At 32.6% G+C, this 18,927-nt stretch overlaps 2 protein-coding genes across 8 annotated transcripts in view; one reads left to right on the top strand and one right to left on the bottom strand.

Annotated features, from left to right (window-relative positions):
• Positions 1-692: 692 nt before the first annotated feature.
• Positions 693-7,644, bottom strand: LOC125066706 (oxygen-dependent coproporphyrinogen-III oxidase). 2 transcript variants are annotated; one of them, XM_047674935.1, is made up of 9 exons: positions 7,387-7,644; positions 6,249-6,477; positions 5,831-5,896; positions 4,920-5,077; positions 4,563-4,693; positions 3,591-3,717; positions 2,643-2,806; positions 2,380-2,549; positions 693-1,063 (listed from the first exon to the last, which is right to left on the bottom strand). In XM_047674935.1, the coding sequence occupies exons 1-9, from the start codon at positions 7,467-7,469 to the stop codon at positions 947-949; spliced, it is 1,245 nt and encodes a 414-aa protein (XP_047530891.1). In that variant the 5' UTR covers positions 7,470-7,644; the 3' UTR covers positions 693-946. The 2 variants fall into 2 exon arrangements, with proteins under 2 accessions (XP_047530891.1, XP_047530892.1); XM_047674936.1 differs by lacking the exon at positions 5,831-5,896 and having other exon boundaries at positions 7,387-7,640.
• Positions 7,645-7,772: 128 nt separating this feature from the next.
• Positions 7,773-18,927, top strand: part of LOC125066704 (syntaxin-binding protein 5) — a 251,491-nt gene continuing 240,336 nt past the window's right edge. For 4 of the 6 annotated variants that reach the window (XM_047674928.1, XM_047674929.1, XM_047674930.1 and 1 more), the window contains exon 1: positions 7,773-8,234. In XM_047674928.1, coding sequence (XP_047530884.1) covers positions 8,112-8,234 — 123 coding nt within the window. In that variant the 5' untranslated portion in view covers positions 7,773-8,111. The remainder of the gene's footprint in view (positions 8,235-18,927) is intronic. The other 2 variants (XM_047674931.1, XM_047674932.1) reach the window with 1 other exon arrangement.

The following is an 18,927-nucleotide window of genomic DNA, read 5'->3' as shown; positions in this document are numbered from 1 at the left end:
TTGGGAATAATTTATTAATATATTGTATTAACATAGTCATAGTGTGACATCATTTAACATAAATAATTCTTAATTCATTTAATGAGAGATTGCATAAGCTTGTTATTTAACATAATCGATAAGCACTTATTGTTTGTTTAAAGTTTAAGGTAAAACACCTCTTACTTTGATCAAATCTCACAAATATTTCTTAAGAACAAAATATTTTGCTTTAACAATATCATTGACAATTAATTTTATTCCATTTTTTGCCTTCACTACCTAATTAATAATAATGATCTCGCACACATTTTTAATTAAATTTAAAGTTTTCCATTTAAGAAGAGATTGCTCTGTATGGGATGAATGATGAATGAAAGGTTATAAAGTTTAATGTATGTATGTTATTTTAAGGTATTCTTTCTTATAAAAATATATATGCATGCTAAATACATTTCATGAAAATATTCCATATTTCCATGAAATCATTAATTGACATAAGAATAATCTGTAAAGACTATAATAACATGTTGCAAAAATAATTATTTAATGTCAAGCAAAAATTCGCGTCTAATAAACATTATTAAGTTGACCAATTATAAAATATATCTTTACGCTATTTCTAAGCTATAAAAGACTGATTGGTAATAAAAACACATTTTAAAACCAAATATCCACACTAACTAAGCGGTACCGGAAATAAAACAAAGTACTTCATTGAAAAGATAAATAATTTAATAGAGTTTATAAAAATATTTGTTAACAATTTATCTTCCTTCAAGCATCCACCCAGAAGAGAGCTATTTTAACACTACATTATATAACAGGAGAGTTTGACATTGCATCCATAGGATATGTGCACACTTTTTGACACTGGATCACTTTAATATCAGGGCAGAGATTCCTAGGTGGGTCACCTACCTAGCCCTTCTCCCTAAAGTGGCTCGGTGCCTATGCATTGGGTAACCTAAGCGGCGGTGCTTTTAGGTTTTTCAATATTGAGCCAGTCTCTCGGTTCTTTCAGGACTTTCATTAACTTTTCCTCAGCTGAGTTGGGTTGGGGCTCGTGCATGTACTCCCATTTCTGTAAAAATAATAATTTTTTTGAATAAATTAATTAAAATGTATCATATGTCAGGATTTTAATACTTCCACAAATTACTGAACTAATTTCAAAATTATAAATAAATGAAATAGACATTTTTATATATACATATGTCAGTGTCTCTGAGCTCCTAATTGGCTGGACCGATTTTGATGAAATTGCTGTGTGTGTTTTGGATGGTTTAGAATTGAGGTAGTTTGTGCTGGGATCAGGTTCCAGGTAGTTTTTTAAATAAAAAATTATACTTATATCCATTTTTTTATGTACAAGTTGAGAAGGGCAGCCTGTTTATAATAATATTTAATTCAACATTTATAATGGATGATTCATTTTTGTAAGATGAGCTTCAGAAAACTAAAAATAAAGACAATAATACACCGTGAAAACTAATATCTCATAGCATGTTATTTAAGAATAGATAATCAAAAAGTAAAATTAAACTTAAGATATTAATATTTTTATTTTTTTATCTTTATCTAATTGACTGGAATTGTAAACAGCACTGCAATAATGACTTAAATAATAAGAACAAATCCTAATAATTTTATGATATTTTAAATGATGCAATAAATTTTATCACACCATTAAAATAAATTACTCCATAAATTTATACATTACGATTTTTTTATGGGAAAAATAAAATACCTAATTTGCAACACTGAATTATTCAAGTAGATTTTGACATTTAACATAAAAAAAGTATATATTCTTCACTATTTAGGGATCTATCTGTTACCTCTTCACGCATAAACCTTTGAACTGATTTAAAGGAAATTGGTACGGAGAAAGTTTGAGTTCCGGGGAAGGACGTAAGCTACTTTTTTTAATCTTCCCCTTGAGGGGTTAAAATTGGAGGTGGCGTGGGTTGTTTGTATGCTATGGGAATTTTTTTATGAATTTCGCGCGGGTAAAGAAACAGGTTCAGCTAGTTTAGTCATAAACTATTTTTATCATTATATATATGTATGTAAATATAAAAAAGTTAGTATAAGACTAATTGATGAGTGTTTTAAGCGTTTTCATTGTTTTTTTTTTATGGCATTAGTTGGCGGACGAGCATATGGGCCACCTGATGGTAAGTGGTCTCCACCGCCCATAGACAAAGGCGCTGTAAGAAATATTAACCATTCCTTACATCTTACTTTATTTTCCATATTTATTATATTAAAGAATCTTTGTTTTTAAAGTACCATTGGCTTCCTTCAAACTGGAAAATAACTATAAAAAATATTGCCTACCTAGACGAGCTTATACAAAGCCCTACAAGAAAATTATTTTGTACAATTCATACTCACGGCATTCAACGGTAAGGACATAAGGATCGACTCGTATCTGGCCTCCGGAGTGTGCAGACCGAACTTTGTGCCTCTGTCGTATATGAGGTTGAACTCGACGTACCGACCTCTGCGGAGTAGCTGCCACTGTCGCTCGTGGTAGCCGTAGGCGTCGTCTTTGTGTTTTTTAACTTTAAATAAAATATCATATATCGGTTTAATAATCGGTATTTTAAACAAAAACACGAGAAGTTGAATGGTACATTCGAACGGAGACCGCTCACCGAGGGGGATGTAGCTCGGTATGACGGCCTCGGCGCACGAGGTGACGAAGCCGAAGGCGCGGTCTTGGTCGGGGCTGTCCACGTCGTCGAAGAATATCCCGCCCACGCCGCGCCGCTCGCCGCGGTGCGTGATCGTGAAGTAGTCGTCGCACCACTTCTTGAACCTACGCAAGCCGTCACCGGCGATTATTGGGTTGCTTTATCCCTTGTGGACAAATTACAAAGAATTAAGGCCAACAAATCGGTTAGGGCGAAATTCTTTTACGCGACTCACAGTAGACTAAGCGTGTAGAAATCGTCACTTAAGGAAAGGTAGTTTTAGCTCTATATCTGTCCCTTTCTATTTTATACTGTTTAATATAATATTATTTAAACTAGATTATTTTATTAACGAGATTTAAATTCTTGTTATTGAATTATTCTCAAACGCTGCTAATTTAATTCCTTGTCTGTTATTTGATACATAATATTTATCGAAAGCAATTTCATTCAAACTGGGTATCAATGTCTATGGGCGATGGTCCCCACTTACCATCGAGTGGCATAAATCAGTGCCTTAGATCGTAGGAAGTCTGTATAGGAAAATGTCTTGGAAGGGCGACTTATTGATTTGGACGTGTCCGCAACTTTGTGTCTTTCGAAAACGATAGATTTTTTTTATTGTATGGCGGACGAGCATATGGAACACCTGATGGTAAGTGGGCACCACCCATAGACAATGTCGCTGTAAGGAATATTAAACATTTCTTACATCGCCAATGCGCCACCAACCTTGGGAACTAAGAATTTATTTCCCTTGTGCCTGTAATTACACTGGCTCACTCAAACTTTAACCGGAACACAACAATACTAAGTACTGCAGTTTGGCGGTTGAATATCTGATGAGTGGGTACGTACGTACCAAGTTGTCGATATCCTGTAGAGTAGTACTCGTATAATAATAGTTACCTGTCGTAGTAGGAGGGATCGTGAGTATCGCAGGCGTGTTTGAGTGTGAGGTGGAAGTGGACCGCGTCCTCTTCGTTCAGGTAATATGGAGTGAGGTCCGTGCCCCCACCGAACCACCAGTGCACTTCTGATATTCGAAGTATGAACGTTTTTATAAATTTATTTTAGGAGTGCAGGCAACTTTGCCACCTAGACATATCTCACAGAGGCTGGCAATGTGAGAGCACTAAATGAGAATCTAACATATGTCAAAGTTGGAATGTTCTAATCAGATTCCGATAAGTGACTTAGTTTATTTTTACCGTTTCGTTAATTTAAGCCTTGCTCGGTCGGCCGATATCGATAAATACCGCGTAGCGTATTTGCGGAGAATAGTGTCAAAGATCTGTTCAGTACAATGATGCATAGAGGTTTACGCACATTATGTAAAAAAAAATCGTTGGAAAATATATTGCAAATGAGTCGCCCTATTATAAAATACTTATGCCGAAAATTTGTAAAAAATAAAAAAAACTTTTGTAAAATAGCTAAATGTCAAAAAGAGCAAAGAACTGATTTTATTTTTTTAATGAAACGACGAAGAAATACCGAATATTCCAAATGAACATATTATATATTTTTTTAAGTTTTTTGATAAAGATTACCAAGAAAATACGTTTGAATGTATATCATGTATATCAAATGAAGTTACTTTACGACTTAAAGCATTCATGGTTGATAGCCGTCAGCCTCTTATAATGCCTTTGTCTATGAGTGTCACGTGGTGCATTTGCCTTATGTTCATTGTAAAAAAAATCACAACAAATGATTTAATTTTAATTTTAGAAAATGTCAAATAAATAAAATAATTTAGAGCAAGCAGATTATATCTTAGATTCTAAAAAAAACCTTTATCAATATTATGATAAATTAAGGTTAAGAGCTTGATTCTTTGTTACTTTTAATTCTAGATTGAATGCAGTATATCCATACCGTTTTTATCCTTAACCTCGAAGTATCGATAGTTGAAGTGTATGGTGGGCACCATGGGGTTGCGCGGGTGTATGACGGCGCTGACGCCTGCTGCGAAGAATGGCAACTCTTTGCTTTCGAAGTTTTTACCCCTGATATTGGTAAACATAACAAAAAAACAAAATTCAGCGAAATAAACCCAACCAGACATTATCAAGTATCGATTAAACTAAAATTATTTACTTTGATAGAACTGAGTTTGATACATATATTTAGTATGAGTAAATGAAACGTCACAGAAATCATCAATTCATAGACAAATATGTAGATTATATAAGTTTGAATAATGGTATTGTTATTCTTTGATAAAAGAACAACCTGCTCTTCATCTGCTGCACGGCTGCCGGCGGCAGTCTACCCGACACCACGGAGATGTTGACCCCGGCCTTCTCGAACACCCTCCCGTCTTGCAGCACGCAAGTGATACCGCCGCCTCCTTCCTTGCGCGTCCAACGATCCACTTTGAACTTTGCTTCCTACGAAATTTTCACATATTTATAGATTTATTTGGATTGACATCTAATCAGCGAACGCAAGTACTATTATTGAAGAAGTGATAAGGTTTATTAAGTAGCGTTGATTTACAATTATTCTAGAGTAGTATATATGATTTTAATTATTTTTTTGTAAGTATTAATTGTATAGTTATTATTGTTTTTCGTAACGAAGTTCTCTTACGCGGCTAAGTTATCTTACAGTAGAGCGAACTGGCAGAAATCATCACAAGGAAAACGAGTTACGCTCCCTCCAGGCGACCCCCTATTAAATTAGGGTTTATACAACAGTATTTATAGAACGAAATTACGTTCCAACAATGTTAACTATAAAACAATTTCTTTTTTTTTCAATTTATTTTATTAACAAGCTCACGTTAATAAAATAAATGGTTCGTGACGTCAGAGAAATGTCAATATGAGGTCATCGAATTCTAATAAGATTCACGTTTTCCTATCAAGCATTTTTGAAGTGTCATTGTAACAGCCCTAGATCAAACATAGAACAAGTATCGAAGGTGTGAATGTAAACCTGAATACCTCAGCACATACTTTATCGGTCGATGTAGAGCATTAAATTAGGTTATATCGAAAATAATTCAAGCAATCAAAAGGTTAAAAATGTTGTATGGCAACATTAATATTTTGCAGAAAGTTTAAAAATTATAACAAAATTGTATTCAGAGCTCGTAATTAATTCAATGTTATATACGTATTATAATGATCGTTGCGTACCGGCGAAGGTAAAAATATGTCGTTGTCAAAATCATAATCGTCAGCTGTTTTTTCATCTTCCCAAGCCTACAAATAAAAAAAAATGAAATGTTAACTCCTAATTATTGTATGTCTATAGCCCAGTGCTTTCCTATATCACATCTCAGAGAATGATTTTAGCTTTATCAGGTTCCTTGAGATTACTCCATCGCTAATGTGTGTCGATATATATATATATGTTTAGTAGTTCAACATAATATATGCAATTTTATTTATTAATCACCTTCAACTCAGATGAGGTAACCTGTAGTAAACATAGCGGGGTCAATCAGTCCTAAATGACAATGCTGTATCGGTTACTGCATAAATGTATCACACAGTCTATACGACTCTAGCGTCTATATTCATCAAAGTGATGGTACGGTACTAAAATACAAACCTCATCTTCTTCCTTTTCTAATGCACGACAGAATTCAGCCTGTATTCTCATGATCAGAAGCTCCATCTGTGTCTTCATATCGTCCTGATTCTTTTGCAGCTGATGCAAGGGTGTGATTGGCTCAGCCATATAGTTTTTTAAATATATTAACTCTTTCATCTCGGCTTTGTTTCGCTTGAACTCCTTGTAAGCTACATATCCAGCACCCAATACTGCAGCACAATAGTATCTACGAAATGTACATAAATGTAAATAAATTATGACATATAATTTAGTTAAACCACTTATCATAAAATGTCTAAAAGTGATCAGAAGTGGTGAGAAATTGTACTATATTTTACTCATTTAAGTTGCCAGAGTGCAAGTTAAATGGGTAGTAGTAGTAGTACTAGTTACATTTTTAATTCTCTTATAAAAAATATATCTTATTAATTTTTAAGCTTAACATTTATCATATCTCTTCACATCATTTATTTAACATTTGAAAGAAGAGGACATAGGTATTCATAGGTATTCAAAGATTGTAGTTACTTTTAAATACTGTTACTACTAATTTACTGTAGTGTAAGATGTATAATCTTGTTACAAAGCTCACAATATATTACATGAAAAAAAGATAAATCAAGCCAGATAGATAATATATGTATTAACAATTAAACATCTTGATTGAATTCAAAATGTCAGGACATTTTGTATTTTATATGTAAGCTACTAAACCAACTGTTTAGTTGTTGTTGTAGGTAGATTTAAAATTAAATATATTTATTAAAAGTCTACAATTCCAGCTAACATGTAAATGTAAATTGTTAAGAATTGGTCATATTTTTTATATAGTTTTGTAGCTAACATTTAACCTTTTTTTATTTGTAAATGAAATTTCGAAATTGTGTCGCCGGTTTATTTTTTCTGATAAAGAACGCATGACGATTGATAAGCAATATGATTAATAATTCACATACCTATTCTTAAACAATTCTTAGTCAACTACTTCAAGACTACGCATAATTTCAAGAGAAAAACTGAAATACAAGACCAAATTCGAAGGTTATAGACCGGTTCATGTTCAAATCGTTTGAATACGAGTACAAGAATTCAGTAGTATAATTACGAAATAAATTAATATGTCATAATAACTTACCTTATAGGGCGATCTCTTATTTTTTTGTAACTCCCAAGGTAACTCAACGTTTTAAAGCTTCTAATTGCCACTTTATACGACATTTCTGTTTATTTTATAGGAATATTTGAAAAGAAAGTTCTGTTCCGCGCTGTATGTTGACAGCACGTTCACCGTTGCGCTATAAAATTGCCAATTCCACTGCCATGTTGACGTTAGCCTGACATTTGAGTGTTATTGCACTTTGTTTTTGCAATGCACGCCACCTGGCGGCCGCGGCCGTAAGCAGATATCAGCTGTGAAATTTTCCTCCGCAAGACGTGACTAGAAACCTGCATGCGCTATATGTGTTTATCTCTTTCCGTACCACGTGCGGGGAGATCGATCGGCCTCGTCGCGCTCTTTCCGGCCAGTACGCGGCGGTCCGTGTGACGGCGCGTGTCAGAATAGCTTCGAGTGCGCCTGTGTCGCCGCTCCCTGGTATCGATCTGTCGGCAGACCGCATTGCTGTACATTCCGGAGGCGGTGCCTCGCCTAGTTTTCGTCGATTGTCGGCGTGGCGGGCGCGTGTCGGCGTCGGCGGCGGCCCGGACGGCCCTGCGCAGTAGCGGTGTGAGCAGCGCGGGAGCGACCGACCTTCCTTCTGCCAAAACAGGCTCGCTGTCCGCGGCGGACGGCTGTGATGTAGCCGGGGCCGGCGTGCGAGCGGCCTTCGGACAAAGGATCCGCGCGATACGTGATTCGCAATGAAGAAGTTCACTTTCAAGGGGGTGCTGGACGGGTTCCGGAGCTCGGTGCAGGCGGCGCCGCGCGGGACCGAGCAGGAAATACAGGAGACCTTGCGTCCGGATCACTTCCAGATTAAAAAGGTAAGTGGTTGATCGAGCGTTGCGGTCAGAGTCTCCGCAGGCAGTGAGGCTGTGGGCCGAGGTGGGCAGGCCCAGAGGCCGAGCGGACGGTAGTGGGGACTACGTTCAGTTGGTGGCGTATAATTGAAACTCGATCTTCGCAAATCATATCGCACCGTTTTTCTCCGACTCGCGTGCACCGTGTTGTGTAAACTACGGTCCGTTGACACGACATACTCGCAAACCAAAACACCGTCGTGTTTACTATCGCCTCGGCAATTTTTATCATCGACGATATTCCGTTATACTCGAGTGGGAATATTCGTTCCATCAGTAGTGTGTGATAAAACATTAGTCCTATTACGCTGACGTCAGCGTGCCCTTGGCCATGTCATCTGTTAGCGCAGTAAACATAATCTCCTTAACTTGGCCATCGGTACTTTTAATCGTGCTCGCGTGCTTACTTCATTCTTTGATGTTTCATGTGAAACGAGAGCTGTGACTGTTGATACAACGTGTAGCCGAGGCCTTGTAGGTGGCAGAATTGCGTTGATATTGTGCCGATAAAAGATTAGATAAACGCTGCAACTCGATATACCTACGTAAACTTTTTTTCTGAATCAGGATATTTTCAACATGCAACATAATAAAATTCGTACGTGTAATATTGAAATCGAAAAAGCTTTACCTAGAACGGTTAATGCGTGCTGTCATTACATTATATAAAAAAAAAAAACTTATTAAAATAATGAATGAATATTCTTCGGCTTAAACTATGAACCACAGCAACCAGTTCTCGCGAGTACAGCCTAAGTAATTAGGTTGTCTCTAAAATCCATTAGATAAAGTAGGTCAAGGTTTTAGTTGAAAAATTGCTTCACGAAGGGTCGCCGTAGACATATGGAAATGTTTTTATGGATTTGTATGCAACATTGGGTATGTTTCTATATATTCTGTATCTGTTTAGTATTAGGGGAAAGCCGACCTATCTCGTTTCAAAACAATTTCCTATAACGTACGCTTACGGTATCGGTAATCTGTGGAGATTAAATTCTTTTCATCATTTTCTTTGAAGGATTCAACGATTTAACTCACGAGATACGGATCGGGTGTGGATCGTTTGATCTTAACAAGGAAAGCTTTCAGAACTTTCATTCCCAATATTTATCTTCTTAATTAGATATCTTAGGCAATTTAAGACATGGGAGAAGAATGACTGTTAGACTCTTTGTGGAAAAATCTGCGAAGGATTCCAACTTTTAATTACCTACACGACCCTTCGTATGTTTAGTAACTTTCTTAATTATAGACGGATTTTTCTTTTATTAGTTACTTTACTCACAGCAAATATTTCATATTGCGGCTTTGAAAAAAATAACATTATTTATTTTCATAATACCACAGCACAACACTATTGGTCGTAATAATTTTATAATGAAAAACAATAAAATGAGCTGTAAACTTTTGTGAGGTATCCGTGTTGTATTGTGTAACTGACAATAGGTGACAATATCGATGGTTTAACTGTTTATTATATTCGTTATTTTTTAAATCAAATAATAAAATAAAAATCATAAAACTAAATAAATAGAAATAGTTGTTTAATTGATACACATTTTTAGTTGCTACTTAATATAATCTTAAATGTTTTGTATTTTTTTTCAATGTCCTTTTATCATCGATCAACAACAAAATAAACTATACAACAAATCCAGTAGTATCTCTTCGATATGACGTAATTTTTACGCTGACAGATCTCGAAAGAGCATTTACTTCAATTACAAAACAATATTATGACGTCATTCAAAACTTATATTGGGAAACACGATAACGCAAATCGTTTGTATAAACAAACGTCTCGTTAATAACACGCATCTATGTGTTTTATTTAGAACGATATAAACTTTTAGAAATTTTAAGTATATTTATATACAATGAAATAATTTAAGACAAACGTATAAAACTATAAAATATAATAAATGTTATATATCTTATCTTAGCATTATAATACAAAAATTATCCTATCTGTACAACACACATAAAGACGTTTATTATAGTGTACATGGTATATTATAGTTCATTTCAAAACGAAACAATGATTAAGTATATATTATACTAATTTTATACTAATTATACGAATTATTATAAACAAATAAGTGACTAAAAACACAATAAAATAGATTTGTGTTTAGTTATCGAATAAATAAATAATTTATATTTAATACCATTAAACAAGCTATAGGTATATTTTTATGTTACATGTGTACATATTTAGTCTTTAACATAAAAACATATTAAATATCGAGATCAGAAAATTCTGTATTATACGGAACATACCGTTTGCGAGTATATTTCCTGAGGAGAAATAGTCGTACGAAAATATTTAACTAATTAAGGCGAATATTGTAATTGACTTTTGGATGAAATATACTGATCTGTATATCTTTTAACTTTAGAGATTTGTGGTAAAATATTCGCTATTCTATTGAACATTACACATAAGAGATAGTAGAGTAGATATTCTTCTCATTTTATTATATAATTTTAATATATTGATATCGATTGAGAACTACAGACCTGGTAACACTATTATATCTATATATTAAATAGCGAATCTTATAAATATTAGATATACAAATGAAACTATCTGTTGCTTGTTACGGCATCATGATTTAATTTAAATGAAATCTTACGTTGTGCCTGGACCTGATTCGGACATAGGCGTAAATATAATATTTGCGGCAAAGTACGGAATATATGGCAAAAATTGTATTCTAGGCTTTTCTACACATAAACTAAACAACGAGCTTCTCGTACCGGTTTGGTAAGGTATAAGTAACTGCATTGAATATTTAAATATTACAGGATAAAAAAATTACGTTTATACAAAAAATATATTTATACTTATAGATTATTATCATTAAAGTCTCTATAAGCTATGAGTGTCTACGATGAACCATTTTTCTTTCATTCGGAAATTAATTTGGTCATCTTAGCAAATTTCAACACATTAAAAATAGATCAAAGACACCGATTGAAAACTCAACGAGATCTTAATCCTAGACTGAAGTAGTTCAGTAGTTTATAATGTACGGATATGTGCACTGAGCGTACGGACGTAGTCAAATAAAATTAACTTTCTACATACTAATTCATACTTTCAAAGACCGCGTATAGTAGACGTCTTGAAATTGAAAGTGTATGACTAAGAATGGGTATTTGAAGTTTATTCTTGTAGGGAAAGAAAGAGGCTTTTGTTGGCAGAGGAGGAAATAGAAATAGATCATCTGATGGTTAGTGGTTGAGGCACCGTGAGAAGTATAAACGAGTCCAAACAATAATGGAATCGACGATGGTACATTATTTTTATTGCCTTTTAAAGCAGACGCGCAAACAGGCCACAATATGGTAAGTGGTCTGTCACTCATGAGCGTCAACAATGCCAGGGATACTGCTGAGCCGCTACCTTTTGGAAAATACTCTTATCAGGCCTCACTTTAAAAGTAAATTTTAATGCTGAGAGAACACTAAGGAGGGAATCCCTTGTGGACGTAATTACATTGGCTCACTTCTGTTTGAATCGGAATAGTAATTCGGAACAAATGTTCAGCGGAGGAATATTTGCTCAATAGGTGATATGCACTCAAATGAATGAAAACCGGACTGCTACACTTGCCTTATAATGAAAATGTATAATAAGGCCAAAGATTTAATTAGATTGCTTTAATAGCAACTAAATCTGATAGATATAATGGCTGTCGATGGATGTCCGTCCAAATTAATACTTATGTTCCTCAAATATTTGAACAACAATTTTCTTTTATAGTTGATAGTTGAACTTGATAGCTCTGTTAGCTTAAGTATCAACTAGCTGTTCCAAACGTCGTGATATAGTGAAGCTATATCGATATATCGAGTAATAACCTTGGAGAATGGCTCATTTTGTAGAGGAACAGCTTTGAAACTTCTATTATATAAACTATTAACATATTGTAGTAGAATATTATCCTTCTAGACATGATGATTTTAGAAGGATAATGTTCTAATATTATCATACATATTGTATTGGGTGTTTTTATATTTACTGCAATAAGGCGTAAAAGAATTAACTCGCTCTTAGTGTTATTTAATATTTAATACGTTACCGTTAAACAAGCTGGTGGAGTGGTGATGATTATGAATATTTTACTTTTAATATCAATCAATTGTCATATAAAAATATATATTTTAATATAAATATCGGCAGTCGTGCTGCGTGTGTATTTATACGAATAGTAATGTCTATCGGTTCAATGATACATATAGGAACTTATACTTACAACATATTGGATAGAATAAACCTTCACCGTGAAAAAATACATATTATATACCAACTTTTATGGTGATTGGGAAAACGGTGTCGGAATCCGTTAATCTCATATAAACGTCCTATCCTATATCCATATATTTAAGAAGATATCTTTGAATATACCATATCCGGCCACGTATTGATGTAGCAAATTTATTTGTTAAATTATAATGCTTAGCCGAAAACTTTCTTTGAAACACGTTGAATATGGTAAAAATTTCATGTCGAAATGTTCAGCGGCGTTTGCTTGCACAAGAAAAAGCCGCTGATATTTGTCTAGAATATATTTATTTATTTAATATAGAAGAAAATTCATAATTAACGATGCTGTTAATAATTTGTAATATTAATGACATTAAATCAATTGGGATCAATAGGAAATGTCCCGACGGCTGTTAACAGTAATGTCGGACCTTCGTGTGTCTAGATTGATGACATCATTCTACATTAAACTATCTTTATAGCGCCCATCCAACCGATATTACACACTTAAAATGCGATCTACATACTTATATGCTAACTTTTGTCCTTAATTTTGTTCAGATCGTGTTCTTCTGTTGAATTTGAATAGGAAATTATCTGCTGTTATTTATAAAAAAAATAAAGAATGAATTTCATCAATCAACATTTTTATTTATCTGAATTGATAAATTAGGATTTAACCAAACCAATGGAATGGATATGTAATTAATAAGTTCTTACGAATAAAATAAAATATATGAAACAGAAAAAAGAGTTTATGATATAAATTTATGTATACTATGTATATATTCACCGTCACGCACTAGAGCTCTCTGGCTGATAAGTTCCTTAGTGCTTACATGAGCCCTTTAGTCAGCTGAGGGCTGAGGGGCATTTACAGACTGTTACCGAACGCAATAACCGGGTGAAGCTCTGGGATTGCATTATTAAACCTCCCTTTGTGAGATTTAGATTACATTAGCCTCGTGCGGAATTAGGTCCGGCGTTGTGTGAATTAGTTATTTGATTGTATGTCATACGAGATTAATTTGTAAGTATATGTCTTGGGGTTATTTAAGATTAGAACACTCGCGACATTTTTCGTGTCTTATAGATATTCGTCGGAAATGCGTCATGTAGCGGAGCAGTCATTTTTTATATTGTCTGAAATGAAAATATCACAGTAATATTAAATGTATTGGCGTAGGCAGTAGCCTTTGAATCCCAAAAAAATTTAGTACCTTAGTAACTTTATTAATATGGTTGAGAATTAAATAGGTAATTCTATTAAATTTCGAAATCATTAGTTCTAGTTGGGTTTATACCGACATCAGTTGGCAGTATTGCTCGTTCCTTGTGCTCCTACATCTATAGTCTATTCCAACCACAAGAGGACAAAAGCTATAGCCGACATTTGAAATCGTAATGGCGCGAAATCATTGATCGAGAGCTTGATTAATCTGTGATATCCATTATGGTCATACAAAAAATGGCGTTTTGAACATCGACGAAGTAAAATTAAGATTGATATAAGTAGTTAAGAGTAACAGCGTTAATTTATAAATAAAAATATGTTAATCACAATAACTTTTAGTGTTATTATATAGTAATTTATTAGTGCACAATATAACGGTGCTATTCACAAATCGTATGGAATAGGTAAGTCTGAAGTCTGTTTATCTTCATTCTTTCTTCGATAGGCCATAGCTACGTATTTAACAACATAACATACATATATAATAATTGTATTTAACTAACATGACTATATTTTTAGATATTGAAAAATAGTAACTACTGAGTTTCTTGCCGGTTCTTCTCGGTAGAATCTACATTCCGAACCTGTGGTAGCTTTACTTTAAATAGTTTGTTAAATGAGTGCTTGTAAAAGCCTACTTGAATAAAGTATATTTTGATATTGATTGCGCACATGAGTAAATTAAACATTTACATTATATTTAATATCTCCTTAACATTATTATATTTTTGTATTTGATTTACATAATTGAATCAACAGATTAAAAATAAATATTGTATAATGGCAATACATACAAAGTTTTATCACTTAACCGAGTAAAACGGCACGTACGTGACATTAAACCGGTTTAATTGACCACCATCAATCCGATGACATAGTTGATGATTCATCGCCATTTTGAATTCACTTCTTGCGTTTAATATGCGTTAGTGCGAATATCTGTGATCTTTTATTAAATTATTTTTAATTGATCCTATATTCTTAAATATATTAAGTTTTTTATTACAATTTCACAATTAAAGGTAAATAATTGTAATAATTACACATCTGCTTTTTATTGGGTCTGTAGTTAAGTTTTACGTATTTACCACACGGTTTATATAATTAATCGTATTTCTTGACGACACATTCATTACAATAATTTTGTATATATACAAAAAAAATGTTTTATGTACATTAACATTAAACAAGATTATTCGTTTATTATTTTTAATACAGATTTATTGAAAAGGGTACAATTGTATTATTTTTTGTAAATGTATGCATGTGTTATTAAATTTCGCCCACTATAAAATAAAATAAAGATATTTTATTTTATTTAAGCTATCTTACCGTCATAAACAAACAAATTTATTCGTGAGTTTAACTTAATATTAAATATACAAAATCATGAAAAACTTAATGAATAAAGATAAGCTGGGCTGCATAGTTTGTGCATACGTATGGTGTTGCCACTACAATTTAATCGTAATAATTAAAATCATCGATCACATATGTCAGTATTGTTACGTAGAACGTAACGGTTACGTCACCGCGTGTCCGCGTGCCACTGAGCTTGAAACAATGTGCACTGAACCGTAACTGTAGCTATTTATTATCTCTGCTACTCCTACTCCTATTCGAATGAGTCCAGTTCATTAAAGTTGCGTTTTAATCGTTTTCTCTATAATAAAAGCCATAATGTAAAGCTATAGTTGCTGTTGTAAAGTAATACGTGTAAATGTAGTTCTACAAATTGATAATATAACATAGCTTATAACAAGAAAATAGATAAACACAGATAAATATAATTTTACAAATAGATTGCGTCGTTGTAAGTCAATTCTTACAACTTGAAATTTCAAAATTTGACAGGTTATATGACAATAAATAAGCAAGTGTAATTTTTGTTTAAATTAAATAGCGTAATCTGTAATGGATGAACTAATCTTTACTAATGCTATAAATGTGAACGTAATACTCTTTGTAACTTAAACTAATGAAATTGTAAATGAATATAGCTACATTTTATTAATACAGTCAAAATATATCTAAATTTAATAATATTTCTGGTTAATATATTTATAAAATGTATATTGTTACATGAAAAGATAAAGTTGTCATAAAATAAACTGTATATACAAATACAACGGGCGCTCAAAGTGACACATCAATCTAATTTTTAATCAGTGCCGCTTCTGTATTGTTTTAAACGAATAACATTGTAAAAAATACGGAAAACATAATTAAATTCGTCAGTACACGTGAAAATAATGAAATATTTCAGTACCGTTAATACTTAAATATCGTCTAAATGAATAATAATTTTCGTCCTTATTAATATTTTAATAATAAAAAGTTATGTATGTTCTCGGGAAATTAACCATCTTCGAAAAGAAACAACTTCAATTTGTCACTTAAATTATAATAAACAAACTAGCAGACAGACGAGTATATTAAATAAGAATAGCTACGCCATTTGTGCCACCACACGTGCAATTTAATTTTGCCGGCCTGAAGTAAGGCGTTCCGAGTAAAATAGACAAAAATGTTTAACGCAAAACGTATTTGCATTTCTTTTCTAAGTTTCCGCTCGTAATGACCTTTTTTTTAAAATTATATCAGCGTAGCCATTCCGTAAGTAACTACAGTGTTGGTTCTATTATACTTTAATTCTATGTGGAGATTATGTTAATTTTTATACTGCCATTGCTAAATGTGCTGTGAGGTTAATCACACGATATTAAAAGTAAATTAACGACAAATGTTAGGTCATGCGTGGGCGAGCGTCGGTCTCGCTCATAGCATCATCGTTGCTGTTCTGGAAAAAATCGTTAATTTTTGTCTTATTGAACACTAATTTTAACATTCCTTGTTGGTAAAATGTACATTATAAATTAACTAGATGTTCAAACACAATTAAAACTACTTATTACGAATTATTTCATAAATTGATTCCTTCCGCCATATTTGATATCGGGTGACATAAAATTTTCTCTTAATCAGGACACTATTAATCTAACGATTCGTTCATTTAAATCTGTTAAGGCGTTTAGACTAAACCAACTTACATATAGCTTAATATAGTAACACACGTACCGATAAATACGTTAAATGACCTGCCCTATTAGGCTTTAACCTAAGGTAGATCTACCGTAACGTTGATTAATGGATCTGCTTTAGGCTCCGGTAAGTGATTTCGCGGTTTTGTATAATGTAATCGAATAGCCTGGTATAGCGACCGATCGAGCGTTTTATCGTATCGAATTTAGTAGATAATGGTTAATGTTTTATAATATTTTTACATTAATTTAATTGGCAACACCAGTCAATTATAAAAAATGTATAACTGCCTGCATTGTCTAATTTCTTTGTAAATTACACAGGTTTATATTTGTTTTTACGAAACAACTGTTTTTTTTGGTCAAAATAATATTATTATATGAATTATAAGAAAAAATAATATTATTTCAAGAAAGGTTTTTTTTAATTAAACATTTGTAACGTTCATAATATATAAAATAAATACTAAACATAGAAAGTGTTTAAAAATATGAAATACTAGTTGTCGTCCGCGGCTTTGCTTGCAATTTGGTGGTAGTCGGGGGTTAGGCATAAAAACGCCTTCCTTGGAGTTCAAGCTTAATTCATACCAAATATTTTTTTTTACAAAAATAAATTAAAATATATTTATTTAACCGCTTGAAAACGATTATTCAAAATTAAGCCTTTATTTAAAATACGTTTTAAAATCAATAAAACTAAAAAATAATGCGTGTACTAGCGCTATAAATCCTGTGAAAAACCAGTCTTATCAGTTACAGATTAGCACGTAACGGCGCCAAGGTCGCGGTCGCCAATATTACAGATATCGAAGTAAATATTGGATATCATCATATAAAATTAGCATATGCAATATTTTTATATCTCTGGCCTTTTTTTATTGAAGAGATTTCGTGATTTTTTGTAATCACTTTCTTTAATCTGCCAATCAATATTTCGCTTAATATTTTTTCTGCTAGATGGCGCTCATACTGTACGCATCGTTAATAAAGTTCATGCTGATTTGTTTAAAGCAAATGAATTGACAAAAGAAGTGTTTTTTTGCTGTCAATATAAGGTACTTTTTATAATTATGAAATACATTCAATTAAAAAAAATAATAACATTAGTAAGCGGCAGAAATAAACGGGAAAAATCTGTTATATTCTCAAAAAACATAAATATTAGGTTGATCAAACGTGTTCCATGGTCAATTTTTTATTACAATGTTTCCTATATTGTTATTGTGACAGATAACGAATTTAACGTGGCGCCATCTACACCTAGCTTTGACCGTTCGTCCTTGCCGTACAATGTCACCTTTCTTTTTTTAAATATGAATTAAAAGCATGGTGAGCCAAAATACATTCATTACTTGTAAGTAATGAAAAAACTTCTAAAATTGAAGAGGTTGATCTAGAACTTTTTTAATTCGTTATTAAATTATTTTTGTTCTTGCAAAACAAAATCATAAATAGGTAATATGCTTCTCATTATGTGGAAATAAGGTATAAAGAAATAGTAATAATAATTTTTATATTCTTGAACTTTATATTCTTTATATTCTATACTATATAATCAATACTAAAACCATTATAGTCATATTATGAATGCAAAACATGTACCCTTTTATATGTCTTAATAAATTACTGACACAAATAGATAGATTTTATATATAAACCAAATACAAAATATACTTAATTCGAAGCTTTATCAAGCAGGTTTAAAGTATATTTACAATATTAAATTAAATATAGAGCTCGTAATAAATTGTAGATTTTAGGAATAACCGGTAAGAAACTCAGCTCCTACGTATTTAGTAATCAAATTACATAGATTAAGTAAAAAGTCGAAAGTCATATATAGTAAACTTTTTATATAATGGGAAACAGCATCTACTTGAATACTAGTGAGATATAAAAACAAATCGTTAAATGCTAGAATTTGCAGAGCAATACTACTTATGATGTAAAATATTTATTGTAAAAGCTTCTGATCTGCAGAGCTGGACATAAATGCTTCAGCGGCATTCAAATTATGATATCCCTTATACTAGTAATTACTGTCAACGGTTGTCTCGCCTTCATTACAGTTTAGAACATGTTGAAGATATACCGGATGTCAGTACA

The sequence above is a fragment of the Vanessa atalanta genome, chromosome 10 (genome assembly GCF_905147765.1).
Source record: "Vanessa atalanta chromosome 10, ilVanAtal1.2, whole genome shotgun sequence".
NCBI classification, from domain to species: Eukaryota; Metazoa; Arthropoda; class Insecta; order Lepidoptera; family Nymphalidae; genus Vanessa; species Vanessa atalanta.
The sequence above is the reverse complement of the archived record's forward strand: the minus strand, read 5'-3'. Positions and strand labels throughout refer to the sequence as shown.